General features: G+C 38.2%; 1 protein-coding gene across 4 annotated transcripts in view; it reads left to right on the forward strand.

Moving 5' to 3' along the window:
- The first annotated feature begins 10734 nt into the window (after nucleotides 1-10734).
- The window catches only part of GLRA2 (glycine receptor alpha 2), a 124332-nt gene continuing 118478 nt past the window's right edge, over nucleotides 10735-16588 (forward strand). For 3 of the 4 annotated variants that reach the window (XM_061459960.1, XM_061459961.1, XM_061459963.1), the window contains exons 1-2: nucleotides 10735-11087; nucleotides 13174-13307. In XM_061459960.1, the coding sequence (XP_061315944.1) occupies nucleotides 11020-11087; nucleotides 13174-13307 (202 nt within the window). In that variant the 5' untranslated portion in view covers nucleotides 10735-11019. Of the gene's footprint in view, nucleotides 11088-13173; nucleotides 13308-16588 lie in introns of those variants that run through there. The other variant, XM_061459964.1, reaches the window with a different exon arrangement.

Below are 16588 nucleotides of genomic sequence, written 5' to 3' on the forward strand. Positions count from 1 at the left end.
CACCTTCAGTTGAGCTGCCTGCATCTGAGAATGCATAAGGATTCATGTGACACAGCTGGAATTCACTGTTTCTAATGGCTTAGGTTGGAGAGGATGAGGCAAGCGGATGTTAACTTCATTTATCTGAAGGTTTTCTAGGAGGCTGTCTTCAGGTGCCCAAAGGGTTAACAAGACAACAAATTGGAGTTCTGACCTTAAATATTGGTAAAATTGACCCATCCGTCATCATCTCCTTCAAGATGTGTGTAAGAATGACACATTTGCTGCGGTGGTGGTATTTCCTCTGCATTTATAGTAAAAATATTTGTTCTCTTGACTGTATTCCTAACTGGTTAGGTATTCATGGGAGAAGAGTTAGAAGTGTTGATGAACTGTTGAAATATCAGACCTGGCATCCAGGCATGAGAGCTGCCTTGGCTTGCGCCAAGAGAGGTTCAAGGGCGCAAGATAGTTGCTACATTTTCCTGGATGATAACTCGCTGCTTTCTGAGTCTCAATGAAACCTGGTGCCTTCTTTTTCAGTGTCATTTAATAAATTTATAGGGTTTGGTTTGGTTTGTTCTAAAAATGCTCTCCCATGATTTTAAAGCCCTGTACAGTTTATATGACTGAGGCAATTGGCATTAGCAAATGGCATGGTTTAGCATAAAAGACCTCAAATTTAGGAGGAAAGGATAAAAACTGACAATGCTGGCCGTCCAGGGTCACTGCGTTTCAAACTGGACCATGGAAATGGTCAAAGCGTATCCCTAAGGGTCTGTAGGTATGCTTTGGATCTGTAACTATGCTTTACTTACTTCTGGATCTATATTTGCACAAATAAACTTGAAGGCTGTTTTTCTGTACTGGTGTCAGTCTTTGCCGACAAGATTTGCTATCAAGATTCATTCCACAACATCACAACTTTTAACTAGTAATGGTTAATATCTTTATTTCAAAAAATCAGTACTGTTCTTGTCTTTCTTAATAGAGATATCCACAGCTGCAAGACAATCTTAATATTTTGAGATTATGTTGTTCAGAAGGTTTTGGGTTTGTGGATTTTTTTTTTCTTTTTGTCTCTCCCATTTTATGCTGATTGTTGAAGCAGCAAAAGCTGAACACTCCAATTTTGACAAAATATAGTTGTTTATGAATAGCAGATTCTGGGATGCCGCACTACTCAGATGGTTTTAGAAGAGGCTAGTAACTACCTAGTAACTAGATAGTAACTACCCAACTATAAAATATAACTGTGGAGATGACTGAAACCTTGGCATAAGCAGTCTTTACTGAATATACTTGAAAACAAAGCAGTTTTTTTGTTTATAAAAGCTTTGACGCAAACCTGCTTAACAAGCTGAATACATTTAATATCTGAAAGCTCCAACGAAACTCCAATTGACTTTAATTTGGCTCATACTTTGTCAGGAAAGGAGAAAAGCCTGGGAGAATGACCTTTGCTTGTTCCCTAGAGTGTAAACAATTGAGATAGATATGAACAGATCCACATTCTCTGTAGGAGCCTTTTTGTCCTCTCAGTGTGTAATGAATGTGCAACTCACATTGGTGTCGATAGCAATTATGTACATGCACTGGGAGGGAACGAAATTTTAAATTGGTAACTCTTCATAAAATCTTATTACAACTGTTCTATAGGCTATTGTTCAATGCAGTGAGTTAATAAGCATTAGTCAAACTCCTGTTGGGGCAGTAGCAATAATACAAGTAGAATGTTTAATAGAAACTTGTGGCTTAATTACTTTCCAAAGAGAAGAGGGTTCAGCTAAAAGATCTGTTTTGTAATAAATTTTTCTTTATATTATCTGTCACTTAGGACTGGTTTTGTCAGTGAATACCACCAGACGTGAAAAGCTTGTTTAAGCATCGGATTAATAAAAAATTCATAGAAAAAGCAAGGTGAGAGAATACAAACCTGCATGGTTAAGCATTCCAGTTAGGAAATGTATGGGCAATCTTCATTTTACCCCATAATGAATAATGTGTTATATTATAGCCTTTAATTATGTTATTGTATACTATTTCTTGAATAATTTTCTTCAACACGTTTTAAGTACTGGTTTATGCAATTTTTGTAGTGCTATCAATTACTCAGTGTATACTAAGAAGGATCCAATAAAGTGTTCTATATAAAATCCCATAGCATGCTAATGTTGCTCAATAAATTTATAAATAAATCACCCTTTCTGGAACACTGAAATCTTTGGATTTCAGACAGCCTTACAGATGACTGAGACATTATTCAGAAGTGTTTTAACAATTCCTCTAGGTTCTAAGTACCTGACCCTGCCACAGCATGTATTGTTTTCATAGGCAAACAGATGCTTTAAAGTTAAGAAACAATCACAGCTCAAAGACTACTAATGACTTATAGGATACCTTGCAAATATCTCTATTTGTAGAAAAAATTATTATGAATATGTGCATACCAATAACATACAGCCCATGAATCTGGAGTCAACACATCTTTGGGTCTTTGCTTTTGAAGTTTAATAGACTCCTTATCACAGGAACATCCAAGTTCTGCCTGCTACCAGGCAGCTGCAGAGCCAGCAGTGAGTCACAGTAATGTAGAAATTGAGATCCCTCCCTCTCTATGCTGCACCACAGAAACTAAAGTGGCTGTCAGATGAGGTGGAAAAAGCACTTTCCCTTGCAATAGCTAGTACCATGGAAAAGACGGGGAAAGCATTTGTGCACCCCCACACTCACACGTTTGCTCTTGATATTCCTCTCTAGTAAATGCTAGAGCAAAAAATAGAAGTGAGAGATATACTTCTGTGGTGTGGAAACCCACAAAACAAACTTTTCAGAGCACACATCAGTATTAGTTTTGTGTTGTTGATACTTTATTGCATACTCTATGCTACTGCTAGAGCATGCTGTTCTGTGACTAAAGGACTTTGTAGTGCAAATGCCACAGATGAGTGTTCAAATATCACCTGGGACAAACATTTTTCCCTTTCTAATCTGGGAGGATGGTTTAATTTATTTACATCCATTAAAGTATGTGTCTGCATTTTGGATTTGCTAGGGGATGGCTAATCCTGTTAAGGTAGAACCAGCACAAGGAAGACACAATTATCTAAATCATCTATACTTTGTACTATGATTATTTTCATCACCAGGCATATAAAATTAAAGTACCAGTTTAAAGAAACTCATGTAATCCATTTATAAATAAATTAAGCTTTACAGCTTTTCTTCAGTCTGCATACATGATTACACCAGTTTGAATCTCACCACCCTTATGGCTAGATCAGATGTCATATTGTAAAATCTATTTAAAAATGTTATTTTGAATAAGCTTGGCATGCATTAAATGGGGTAAAAAATTGTTTTGTTGCAAGCCAGGAAGAATGCATACTTGATTAAATATCAAAGACCAAAATTTACAAAATAATACCATCAGAACAGAAGCAAGTTCAGTTTACAAGCATTAAGGGAAGACATGATTAAACTGATTACAATGTGCAGCATTACTCACTGATACTATATAATTCTGCTGTCTGCTGAAGTCTCTAATCTACTGTAAAAGTAAGATATTTGGTTCATGAGTTAATATATAACATCTGGAACAAAATAATTACTGCAAATGAAATTGAGAAGTGTGACAAAATTTTCATGCATTTATACACACATATTGGAATCAAGTGTTCACTAGATAAATCATATTATTACAACTTGGTAGTAATCCCATCAGACATACATTAGATAAATCTTTTGCATAGCTCTTTTTTGCTTTTGTTTCGGTTACTACTTAAAAAAAATCAAAATACAAAAGCTGAATGAATGTTGGTCAGACACTGAGTTTGGCTACCAAATTCTAAGAATTTAATGGCCTGCTGATTTTCTACAAAAACCTTCTCTCTCATAGCTGTGGTTAGCTCAGATAAAGTAAAAAAGGAGATGGGCAGGAGCATATATTTACAATACATTTGTTAAGTACGGTTTCATATACAGTAAACACAATCATAACAGTTCATATCATTAACTTTTCTTTTGAGTGGCTCCACTTAGTACTCTCAATTTGTATATGATGTATTTTGTAGAAATTGTAACTGATGATGTTCTTATCCAAGTGAAATTAAGCAAGAGTTTTCAACAGTTTTCCTGTAGTGATGATGATCTAGACAAAAGCCCAGACACATAGACAGGAACAAGAACTGATCTCACAGCTGACTCAACTATACTTTGGGTATAAGTGTGCAGAAGTAAACAAGGTTGTTATTTCTTGGTCTCTGGAAAGTGGGCAATGGATAGCAGCCTGTTAATTCAGGCCACTTTCTCTGCCTTCTGACTATCATAAACTGAAGTAACACAGTTCAGAAAGGGAGAAATCCATTGCTAAAACAGGTTTGGAACCACTTCTGGCTGTAAGGATCCCTTCTAAGCCAGCCAGTATTTCCAGGTAAGGAGGTTCTGATTTTGCAAGAGAAGACTTAAAAAGCAAGGCAAGGCACCAGTTTAATGTTTAAGACTGTTTTTTTTTCATCATGAGTAGAGGCTGCCTTTGGTGGAAGGGTCCTCTTCGGATATTCTCTTGAAATACGTCACATATAATACATGCTGTCTTAGCAATTTAAGCCATAAATGACCCCTAAGTGCTAGGAATTATTCAGACTCATATTTAAATTGCCAGAAAACAATATGAAAGGAGGGATAAGAATAATTTTGTGATGTTTCTGAATACTATTTTTCCTCCTGCTTGAGTATCTGCCAGCTCCTCCCAGTATGAACCACATGCTGGGACTGAAGGTTGAGGGCTGAATGAGTAGCTCATTTTAACCTTTTTTCCTCCTCCTTCTCCACAAGGAGATCTGGACAGGTTGAAGTACATATAACTTTATATTCATATTTTCCCCTTATTTCCAATGTTATCTTATTCCAAAAGCCAGCTATTTCCATTTTATTTGTGTGAAATTCTCCCCTATTCTGTAATGGCTTCACTTCATCTGAAGAGTAGAGATCTATAAATCACCTAAATAGGTCTCATGGCATAGGAAGTTATTGGGAAAACCAGAAATCTGATGGTAATGCTGGAAGTCAAAAGCTGAACTCACGTGAGCCAACTGGTAAAACTGAAGTAACTCCCTATGTAATTAAATGTAAAGCTATCAAACAAGAACAAATTTTCAAATGAGTTTTAGTGTATTCTTTATTTCCTATCTTTGCAGTGTAAAGAAATTACACTGGCTAATGATATTACAAGGCACTTTATAATACAAAGATAAATATAGGCATATATTATAAATTATTATATATGTAATATTGTCGTGGTTTAAACCCAGTCAGGTAACTTGTTCACTCACTCCCAGTGAGTGGTGCCGAGCTGACAACAATCGAGGTCCGTGTCCGTCTCCCACCCCCTTCCCCCCCGCACCGGGGCTCTCCCCTTCCCCGCTCCCGGAGGAACGGGGAGGAGGATGGAGAGAGTGCAACTCCTACGGGTTGAGACAAGAACAGTCCAGTAACAAATCACCACCGCTACTATCAGCTAAAACAATGATAAGGGAAAATAACAAGGGAAGAGAATACGATACCACCGGCCAAGAAAGCGAGTTCCACCCGGAAGCCCCTGTCCTTCCAGGTAACTCCCAGTTACCCCCCACCCCGGGCATGACGTGCTGTGGTATGGAATACCTCCCCGGCTAGCCCGGGTCAGGCGCCCCGTCTCTGCTTCCTCACAGCTTCCCCTCCTCCCTGGCAGAGCATGAGCCTCACAGAGTCCTTGGTCAGGGTAAACATCACTTAGCAACAACCGAAAACATCGGCTTCACCAACGCTGTTCTCAAGCTAGAAGTCAAAACACAGCACTGCACCAGTTAACACAAAGGAAAAACATGACTGCTACTGCTGAACCCAGGACAAATATATAATATACATTCAAATGTTCAGAAAGTAAAATTCAGATGTAAGAAGTAAACTGAGTACAAAATTATATTTACAATACGTAATTCCATTCAAGAGAAATTATGTCCTCCCTCCAGCTGTGCTTATTATTATTTAAAAGCAAAAACTATGTGATAAAGAATAAGGACTTCTATATATTTTTGTTGAAGTTTTGAGATACTTAGGCAAGTAATATATAAAAAGAAGGAAGGATGTGAAAATATTTTGAATATAAACAGAATAAAGCTGTACTGACTAATGCTTCGTTATATCTGTTAATGTCAGATATAAAAATGTTACATATATATATGTATATGTTTATAAATTACGTAAACATAATTCGTTTTCATACTGAAAAGCTACCTATTGCCTTGTCCTAACATAACTAAGGCTATCATTGTTATTCACTGAAAGAGACTTCTTATTAACACAGTTCTCAGAGTTAAACAGAATTAATTTACAGGTTTTGATCCTTTACATAATTTGTTATGGTACAGTTTAAAAACCAGGCCAGTTGGTTTCTTATCCTTAGCTCATCATGCAGTCATGTTAGATTACCTTCAAGTTTTTGTTTTGGCTTTTTTACCTTCACTATAATTGGATGTTTTACATAGACTGTACTCTTTATTAATTTATATTTGGCAGTTTATTGGAATACACTTGGCATTGTTAACAAACATCCAACAATTATGATAATCTGACATACCATTTTGAAAGTTATATTGAATTTTCTCTTCTTATAGACACTAATTGCATATTTGAAGTGATGTATTTTGCTTCCTTAGAAGCATGCTTCTGGATCACTTATTTATCATCATTTGAGAAAGCGGTATGATCTTATTTCTTCCATTTCGTAGAGTTCCAAAAAAGCATACACAATGCAAACAAACGTAAATTATGTGCCATCAACTGTCATAAAACCACTTACATGGAAACGGTGATTCTGTCCTATTTTCTGCCCAGTAGTTAGTGCTTAATAAACTCAGGTGGAATAGAGTAATGACTAAATTCTTACTTGAAATAATATACCACATTTAGCATGATTATCAAGCTTTGCTATATGCCTGGGGAACCAAAGGGATGTGTTATTCAGTCTCTTCACCAGAGAAGCAGCATTTCCCTCTTATCTTCCTCCACATCCCAGTACCATTTTACTACAAGCTTCCCCGTCCTACCCGTTGACTCCCATTCATTTGCCACACTTCTGCAGTTAGAAATGTGCTGTGGGAGATAACAATGAGTGACACTGGAAAGAATCACATCCATGCAACTCGATGTACACAGCTCATCCAGAAACTGCTGCACATCAGCAGTTGTACTCATAGCTCTGGCTCCTTCAGAAGAAGGGGACTCTGAGAAGTGCAGTGTACATTCCCACAAAGTGCTTCCAAATGGTCCCCTTGTCTGCAGAACTGTGAATCATGCCTCACCATCGAGTGTGCATTTAATAGACACTCAAGTTGTGGATGAACGACAACTTAGATACAGTATTCAAAAAAACTATTCTTTTTTTTCTTTTTTAATAGAATTAGGATGAGGAAGAACTGTTGCAAAAATGACTGACATCAAGAACTTTCTCATGCATGTGTTAATGCATGGAAAAGTGGTGAAGGATGCACTAAAGTCTGGCCCTCCCCTCCCCCTCTTCCAGATACAGATGGGAGTTTGACCTAAACCCCTCTGATTAGAGGAAATAGTTGCTTTGAGCCCTCAGAATTTCAAGAAGAGAGCTATTTGAGTGACTGTTGCTGTTACTTAAGTTAGTATCAGTAAAGCGCTATTTTCAGCCCTTAATAATGAAGTTTTATTTGGCACTTCCATGTAACCACCATGTGGAGCAACATGTCACTGAAGCCTCCAGGCATTTGGAGGTGTAAGGAATGGTAGAGTAGATACTCAAAATTTTCGTTATTACATCTGTCACCATATTTTTACAACCCCAACCCCAATTAAGGGCAGGTTATTTTGAAGAACTTCCTGCAACTTTCATTCAGCTTAGGGATATACTATTTAACATTTCAAATATCTGTGAAGCACAGAAAATGGCTGCTAGCAGCTAAATCTTGGAAAGCAGACTTCCAAGTAAGTTTTCTTTAGTTAGATAGTTAACAGAAATGTTCAGTTACTTTCTCCAACAAAAAAAAAAAAGACAATGAACATTTACGGGTCTTTTAAAAGCATGTCATGTCACAAAGTCCATGTTAACATCCTCATTGGAAAGACACCTGCAGTATTCAGTGACTTCTGCACTAGGAACTCTGCATTAGGAACTCTGTGAGCAGTCCTGAGATTCCCCACACTTTTAAGCAGGTGGCAGTGTAGGTTAGAGAGACATAGATTTTTCCTGCAGCTGATAGAAATTGTTGCTTTCCAATTTCTCCATTTATTTTAACCCAAGGTAACAGTATATAGCAGTTTTATTTGGCTCCTTTCTAGATGGGAACAGGCACAAATTCTGAAAGGTTTAACTTTGTTGATTCAAAACCACTCCATTATTTTCAGATGCAGCTTTATGAGCTTTATTTCTCAGAGTGAGACAATGCAGTAAGAGACGTAACAACCTCTCTTTAATATGTCAGTAGGAGGACCTATCTTCTGAAGAGGTTAGAGGATATTACAGTGCAGTGATTCAGCACCAACACTCAACGTTTACTGTTAAACACTGTCAATTTTAATAAAAACAAATTCTGTGGACTTTCCTCTGCTGGACCTTCATTTATACTATTGACTCAGCAGGAAAGACAACAGATTTAACTTACATTTTTATGTTTGGACTGATTTTTCCAGTTATTTCAATCTTTTGTGCATAAGATGTTTTAATATTTAGCACTTGCACCTATGAATAGCAAGTAGATTTTCTTTTTCAGATAGGTCCTACACTATTAAAGTAAACAAACAAAATGCAGCAACTGACTTTCATTTAATGAACAGCAAGTGGCTTTGATCTCTTGCTAATGCAGTAGTAGAACATCTCCTTTTCAGAAGCAATTTTTGAAGATGACTACAAACATAGTAAAAGTATCTGTCATGGAGAAGCAGATTCTTTTACTTGGGAGATTGAAGAAATGTGTGTGCGCAAATACTTTTGTGGAAGTGAAGCAGTGTTCAGGTGGTCACATACCCAGACGGGAGAATACAGCTGGACCTAAAACTGAAGGAAAAACAGTAACTTGTTTATTTTGGGAGTGCAGGATGAGTAAAAAAAGACAACTTCTTCGCAGGCATTGGTTTCCAGATTGTTAAAACAGATTTAATTATGATTTACACAAAATTTAGGATTTTCCAGTGGGAAGCAACTGAACTGGTAAGGAAGCATCCTGCTTCTTTTCAGGGCGTTGCAGAGTGCACAGAACCAGAGGGTAAACAGTAGTGGGAGGGAGGGAAAGCCATGGTGGAAGCAGAGGAAAAACCATTTTATATTCCCTGAACATCATGAGATAGGAATTGTCAGCTGCCCATTTAAACCTATGTGAACAAAATGCTTTAAGGGTTGTAGTGTGTTCAGCAGTTTCTTTGGTCATCATATGTGCTTCAGAGGGGCAAGTTATTATCTTCCTCCTCTTTAACAACGTGACTCCTCAGTGACATCTTGGGTTTAACAGGAGAACCTGTAACTGAGCAATAGGGAAGCACTGAGGGAAGGCCATGGGACTGAGACTTTGGAGAACGGCAAAGCTGGGCCTCATCCCTACTCCCGTCACTGCCCATCTGTGGGGTCTTGTGTAATTACATTCCCGTTCCAACTCCCTGTGTCCACAAAGAGAAGTGTCTCCTTCCAACGTGTTGGGGTATGGAGACTGAAACATCCCCTTGTAAGATGTCTGCCATTATCTTCTTTTCTAAACCATGGGGAAGAGAAATAAAAAACAATTGGAAATAGAAACTACACAATCTTGCCTCTTTGGTATCTCCACAAACTCCCCACAGACTCCTCACACTCCTCCTCCTCACACCCACTCGGGTCTTTTCGGAGCAGCTCCCAAGAGAGGAGCCAGCTCCTGTCGCAGGGACTCCTTCCCTGCGGGAGCTCCTTCCTGCCTCCTCTCTCCAAGGAAGCAGAGGTCTTCCTGTCTCCTTTCCCACTCACCACAGACACCTGGAAGAAGGAGGCACTTCCCTAAGGGGCGCGACATGGCTCCCTGAGCGATCCCGCGGACAGAGGGACGGCGCACACGGAAAGCCCCTCACTTCCCCCCCCCCGACTCACGAACAACACCGCGCAGTTACCCCCCCACACACGTTCCAGCACACCCGGAGACACCCCATCACACACAACCCCCTGCCCGCACACACCCGCACACACCCGCACACACCAGGCGTCCCCCGGGCGCGCACACGCAGGCACAGACACGCGCACTCACCACCCTCCACTCGCTGCCCCCCCAGCTCACACAGACCAGGCGCATGCGCAGTGGAGGGCTCGGAGCTGTCCGAGTACTGAATTTCTCGCGCGGTGCGCTCCCTCCCGCCTCATTCCAGCACAGGCTCCGGGGTTCCCCGCGGCCCCCGCCCGGTCCATCCCTCCCTCCCTTCATCCTTCCTTCTGTCCCTTCCTCCCTCCCTCCCTCCCTGCCCCCCTCCGGCAGCGCCGACGCTTCCCTGCCCAAAGAGGGGAAATCCAGACCGACACAGTAGCTCAGGCACCAGTTATAAATACTAATTTTCAAAGAGAAAGGGGAATCAAACGTACCAGCAACAGAACGGCTCTCAGCACTATTTCCCTTTTCCTGATGCTCCTTGTATAGCGGGGTTTCCTCTTCCTTTCCTTTCCTCTTTCTTTCTTCTTCTTTCTTTTTTTTTGTTTTTATTTCCTTTTTTTTTTTTCAAATTTCGTTTCCCCCCTGACATCACCAAAAACTAGGTGGGGGAACAACCAGGTCTGGTGCTTTGTCTGTTTCATGCTGGCTGCTGGAGATGAGCCTAGGCTTGACTTGACCATGAGCCCAAGGACTGGCACTTCTTTTTTACCCCCAGTTTGTAGATATCCAGATCTTCTCCTCCTGATTGTCAAGAAAATTAAATTATTGCTGAATTTGGGAATCTAAGCAGCACCAGCTTACTTTTCCCCCGCATCTCTCTGGAATCGTTTCTGGGATATTTTCCAAATCATCACAGAAAGCAGGAGGAATGAACCGGCAGCTAGTGAAAATTCTGACAACCTTGTTTGCATTTTTCTTAGAGACAAACAACTTCAGGTAGGTGATACAACTCTGTGTGATGATATTTGTGAAAAGGTTGTGGAAATCATAACTATAAAGATACTATGTTATATTACCTAGTTTGTTTGCTGTATTTGAGAGTATTTCATGCTAATTCTGTATAGGCTATCCTTTTTACACTCGGAGTCTCGTTGCTTAGTAACAAACACAAAAAATAATAATCTCAAGTTTTTTGTATTTCTCTGATTCAAAGACATGTTTTTTCACTGAGTATTAATATAGCTGAAAACATTTTCTTCGGTTTTAATTCCGAAACGCAAATTCTCTGTTCCCACTGAAGGTTGTTTAGGAAGTTGCTTTGTAATTTGGAAATTACAGAATCAGCCCTCTGATTTTGGGAAAACCCTGAATCAGACCAGTATTGTGTTCACTTAAAGTGCCAGCACACACAATTGTTTTGAAATTTTCTCAACATTTCATGAGCTTTTGCTTCAGCTATTGACTTCTTGCTGTACAGAGCAAACAGGTCATCCTACTAACCAAAGCACCATTTCAGCTGAGATTCATTATTATGCAGTACGCTGTTGTATATCTACATGTGCACATACAAAGTGGGTTTATATGACTGATGAGGTACATACACACAATGACAGAGTGAAATAGTGTTCATACCCATGAATCTGGGATCCCAATTCAAGTCATAACTAGTGAGCTTTGAATGAAAACACAAGTAATTTGTATAGGAACACCCCAAATACGTGCACTGGATTAATTTGCAGTTTTTATCTTAGGTGAATGGGTTTAGGAAATAAGTGGACAATATTATGCATTAGCAAGTAAAGATATTTTATAATAATATATGACATTGGCGAAAGCAAAAAGGAGCAATTGCCCCCTGTAAATGGAACCTGAAAAAACGTGGGGAATCACACTATGAGAATTTACTATCACCTTGCCTTTTAAAAGTTCCAGTGCTTCTGCAAAGGGATAAAGGTTTGCTATTTGCTTCTCATTTCAGATGCTTGTATATATATAAAATTTTTTTAGACTTGTGTATAGATGCATGAACACCCCCCCACACACACACCCCCCCAGAAAGACTCCTGAAACTGAATGGCTCGCTTTGGGCAAATATATAAGAAGACACAGTCATAGAATTACTTTGAATATAGCTCAAAAATTATGTTGAAGCATAGATACAATGAAATTGGTTATTCAAGAATCAGGTAATGCTTTATGATTAAATCTGTGCCTCTAAACACCAAATATGACCATTTCATTCTAGTTTCTTTTTCCTTAGGGAACAGACATGGGAAATCCTAAATTCTCTTTCCCTGAATAAATAATGTATTTGCAATATGTAAGATGCTATGTACAAAGCATTTAACATGCATGATATGGTACCAGAAGTTTGCTCTTAAATTCTGACAGCAGAGACGTATTTCAAGAGCCTTCATATAAATATCAGCTGGTAATAATACTAATAGTTTGTTGTTTTTTTTTACTTAATGTTTACTGGTAAAAATTCCCAAAGATCAGATGTGGCTGGCTCTGGAACCCTTTTTGCTGTGTCGGGGAAGACTCCAGACATTCACCAGCATAAGTCAAACATTTGTTGGGTATCATTTGTAAAAAAGGTTTTTTTTTTTGCAACTATCTCCTTCTCAACATTAACAAAATCAGTGTTTTTCAGTGTTGCTTGGTGTGTGTTACCAGCTATTGTTTGCAAGTTTAAGACTACCTCAAACCCAGGGTTAACATATACTTTTAACAGTGTACATGCAAGAAAAGCAATGATATGAAATAAGATTTCAAAGCCCCTGTAAGATTGCTCTAGACATAAGGATAAAAAGTAAATTGAAACTTCTAAAGTCTTAAAGCTGTAATGAATTTCTTTTTAAAGCTGTGTTGTTTACTTGCTTGTTTGTTTCTGAATAACAAACTGCCCATGCATATTACCTTAAACTCATAGAATAAAGTTTTCAGATTAAAAATAGACTATATTGTTCTATAAAAATAATGCGACATTCACTGGATTGAGACAATTTATTTGCTGTTATAATTTCTCCATAACTTGAATGCAAGTTAAATATTAGCTAATCATGGCTAATAATTTATTTAGGACAACTTTCTGTAAAGAACATGATTCAAGATCTGGAAAATCCCCCTCACAGACCCTGTCTCCTTCAGATTTTTTGGACAAATTGATGGGAAGGACATCGGGGTATGATGCTAGAATCAGACCAAATTTTAAAGGTAAGTTTTTTAAGACTTCCAATTAATTAATCAATTACATTTTGGGCAAATTATAGGTTTGAGGGGCTTAATTCTGGGTTCTAATTCTCTTTCCAATAAATTCAGATTTCCAGTGTGATAGTGGAGATCAGCTAACCCATGGGGAGGACTAGGAGAGCAGTGTAGGTGATATGGGTCCAGAGCTTGAAACACCTCTTTTCATGCGACAGTAATATTTAGCTGTCAGAGGATGCTTCTGAAGATTCTGCTAATTCCATGTAGTAAATAGAATTCTAGTTCCAACTAAAAACATTGAGATAACTTGTTACTGATTTTTTTATCTGTGAAGACAGTATCTTTTAACACTGCCATGCTGAACTGTCATGTTCTTTATAGCAGTGTCTGAAGAAAAGGTCTATGCTTTCATTCAACTTGAAGAAAGTAAAACCTCTTTCTCCAAAGTAGAGAGATAGGCCTCAAGGTATGCACACATAAAATTTTATCCTACGAATGCTGACGGAATGATAAAAAACTGTTCGTCAGTATCCCTACAAAATATAAAAATATTTTGGTTTTCACTTCCATAACTCCCCCCTTTTCTTCCAAAATTTGCACTGAGCTATGGAGAGTCACCATCATTCCAGCACAAACAAGGCTGTAGACTGGAAACCTCTTTTACAACCATTACTATTCACAGCAAGTTTTCCTTGATGTAGTCATGTAAATCCCTATGGAAGTAAGCACAGAATGAGTTACGGCTTTCAGTGAAAGGAGTTGAGAGAGGTTTTCACTGCAAACATTTTAACATTTCTGGAAAGCTCTGTAATTCTGTGAAACTGGCTCTTCTATGTCAATTTAAAGCTTAGAATGTGTCTTTACATTGAAAACTGATAAAATGCTTCCTTAACAAATCTGATGCCAATGTACATTTGCACTCTTATCTCTCAGCTTTGGTCACCGAAATGAATGTTTTCCTGTACAGAGCCATGTTAGCAGTGCTGTGAATGTTGATAACAACTGGAAAAAACCTGTCATTTCTTAGCTAGTGAATGAACTGTTAGGAAAGAAGCTCGCATGTCAATTAGAAAAGCGCTTAATTAAATTTAGATCAAAGATTAGTTTCTTCTCTCTGTTCCACATGTGCGAATTACAAGATTTGGAACAAAGTGCGTTTTTGCTGCTTGCTTATGGAGTTCCCAAACTGGAGTCCACATTAGCTTGTAGTAACTAAGCAAGCATTAGGCCCTCATATTCATTTTGTGCATTTGTATGAATATTAGTGAAGTTTTAGAGAATGCAAATAAAGGCAGAAATTCCCTGAATTGAGCAAGGTAGCAATCATTAAAAACTTATTCCTGCTCTTTACATGAAAGGGTCACTAAAACAAGACTTCCCCTTCATCTCTTGAAGCTCAGATTAAATCAGGAATAGTAGCAGTCCCTGTACATAGAACTACTTAAAGACTGCACTTTATTGCTCCCCAGTATGTGCCTAAAGCCGTTTCATGAAAAACACAGGAGGAGACAGATTCAAAGCTTTGCTGTCAGGATGTTCAAGCAGGTAGAGCAGGTATGGTGTGCACGATGTTATGTGGTGCATGCTGAACTGTTTGACAGACACGGCTGCTCTCAAGTCTCACAGTTTCTTCGTGTTCCCAAAGTGAAGCTGCTCCTGATGACACCTATGAATGCTTAATGGCAAAGAATATGCTGTTTCTTATTTTTTACTTATTTTTTTTATTGTCACTTTCCACAGCAGGACAGTACTTTGCAGCAGTGTTTTCTTCAGTGTTTTTTCCTAACTTCCCATCTCTGAGCTCTCGCATAAGTCTCAGTCTTCTGGGGAGGGGTCTGAAAGGTTTTCTTGTTCTTTGCTATGTTCCCTTGAAGGGTATTTTATATCTCAGAGTTCAAAACTACAGAGTTAAGTCATGCAGTTTTGAACTTCACATCACTCATAAAAACCTTGTCAGCTGATAACCATTTTTAATTATTCATTATGATGCACATCCATGTTCTAGTTGCCCAAGTCTTGTTAACTTTTTAAAGAAATTGAAACTACTTTTTTGCTTTATACTGCATATTTATTCTTTTTAAAGAATAAGAAGTACACCTGCAAAGAGGATAAAATAAATCTGTCTTGCATGGAGTTAAGTATTATAAAGTTTTTTTGCACTGAGTTTTATTGTGACCATAATACAGATTGTTTCAGTTTCTCACATTCATTAATCTCTTTGAGATCTTTTGGGGGATATAGGTTATTGTACAATACTCATAGTCTAAACCATACAAATGGATGGATGTATGAAATGTGGAATAATTGCCTAATTTAGAACACTTTTTGTATTTTAAGGCAAGGACTTTTAAACACAAGAGAGCTCCACAGGAATAATGGTTTACACTAAGGATCTGCTATGTGGTTTTGCATGCAGTCTGGGACTAATATTTATTTTCTACATTTCACAAAAGACGTGGATCAACATAGTTGTGCAATTGCTCATGCATTTATCTAGCTTTTTCTGTTTTAGACCATGTACATGGCCTTCTCTGAGCTCACTGTAGGCATTTAAAAGTATCAGAAATGTCTGATCTCATGGAAAGGCAACTAGGTAGAACCTATACCACTGATTATAAAATAATGAAATATACTTTTATGACTAGTCTGAATTACTGGAAAACTACAGCTATTTGATTAATTTGTGGACTAAAGGCTACACATTCTAAAAAGAGAGGAAAATGCTACTTACTGGAACAAGGTGCTTTATCCAGATAAAGTACTTCATCATTAGTTATTGCTGTTCCCTAACTTGCTCTTGCAAATCAGAAAATTCAAGAAGGTAGTGGGAGAGCAACAGGTGAATATATGAAAGTTCAAACATCAGCAACAGTTTGTTTTGTTTTGTTTGTTTTTTTTGAAGGTTTTGTTTGTTTGTTTTTTTAAATAAAAGTACTGTATACTGAAATATATTGAAAGATCCTTTCTTTTTTTTTTTTGTATCTTTCTGTCTTACACAATCATTTGAAAGCAGAGGACTAGATATCTGGTTCTTCACACACCAAGCAGTCAGATACAAAATGACCAGGCACTGAGAGCAACTGCCCCCCGATGAGCAGCCACAGAGAAGTGCCAGAGTGACAGCTCTCAAAATTGCCTTTCTTTAATCACTGTGAGATACTTAATGCATATTTTTTCATCTTACACTTACCGTTTATTGAATCTGAGTAGGCTAATAATTTGCGTAAGAACACAGAGGGGAATATTTTTAAATGTAAATATGAAGACTGCAATCTAATACTAGTTGA

The sequence above is a fragment of the Pezoporus flaviventris genome, unplaced genomic scaffold, assembly GCF_033815535.1.
Source record: "Pezoporus flaviventris isolate CSIRO_AGI_PZ_B2104156 unplaced genomic scaffold, CSIRO_AGI_Pfla_v1 ptg000030l, whole genome shotgun sequence".
In the NCBI taxonomy this organism is placed as follows: domain Eukaryota; kingdom Metazoa; phylum Chordata; class Aves; order Psittaciformes; family Psittacidae; genus Pezoporus; species Pezoporus flaviventris.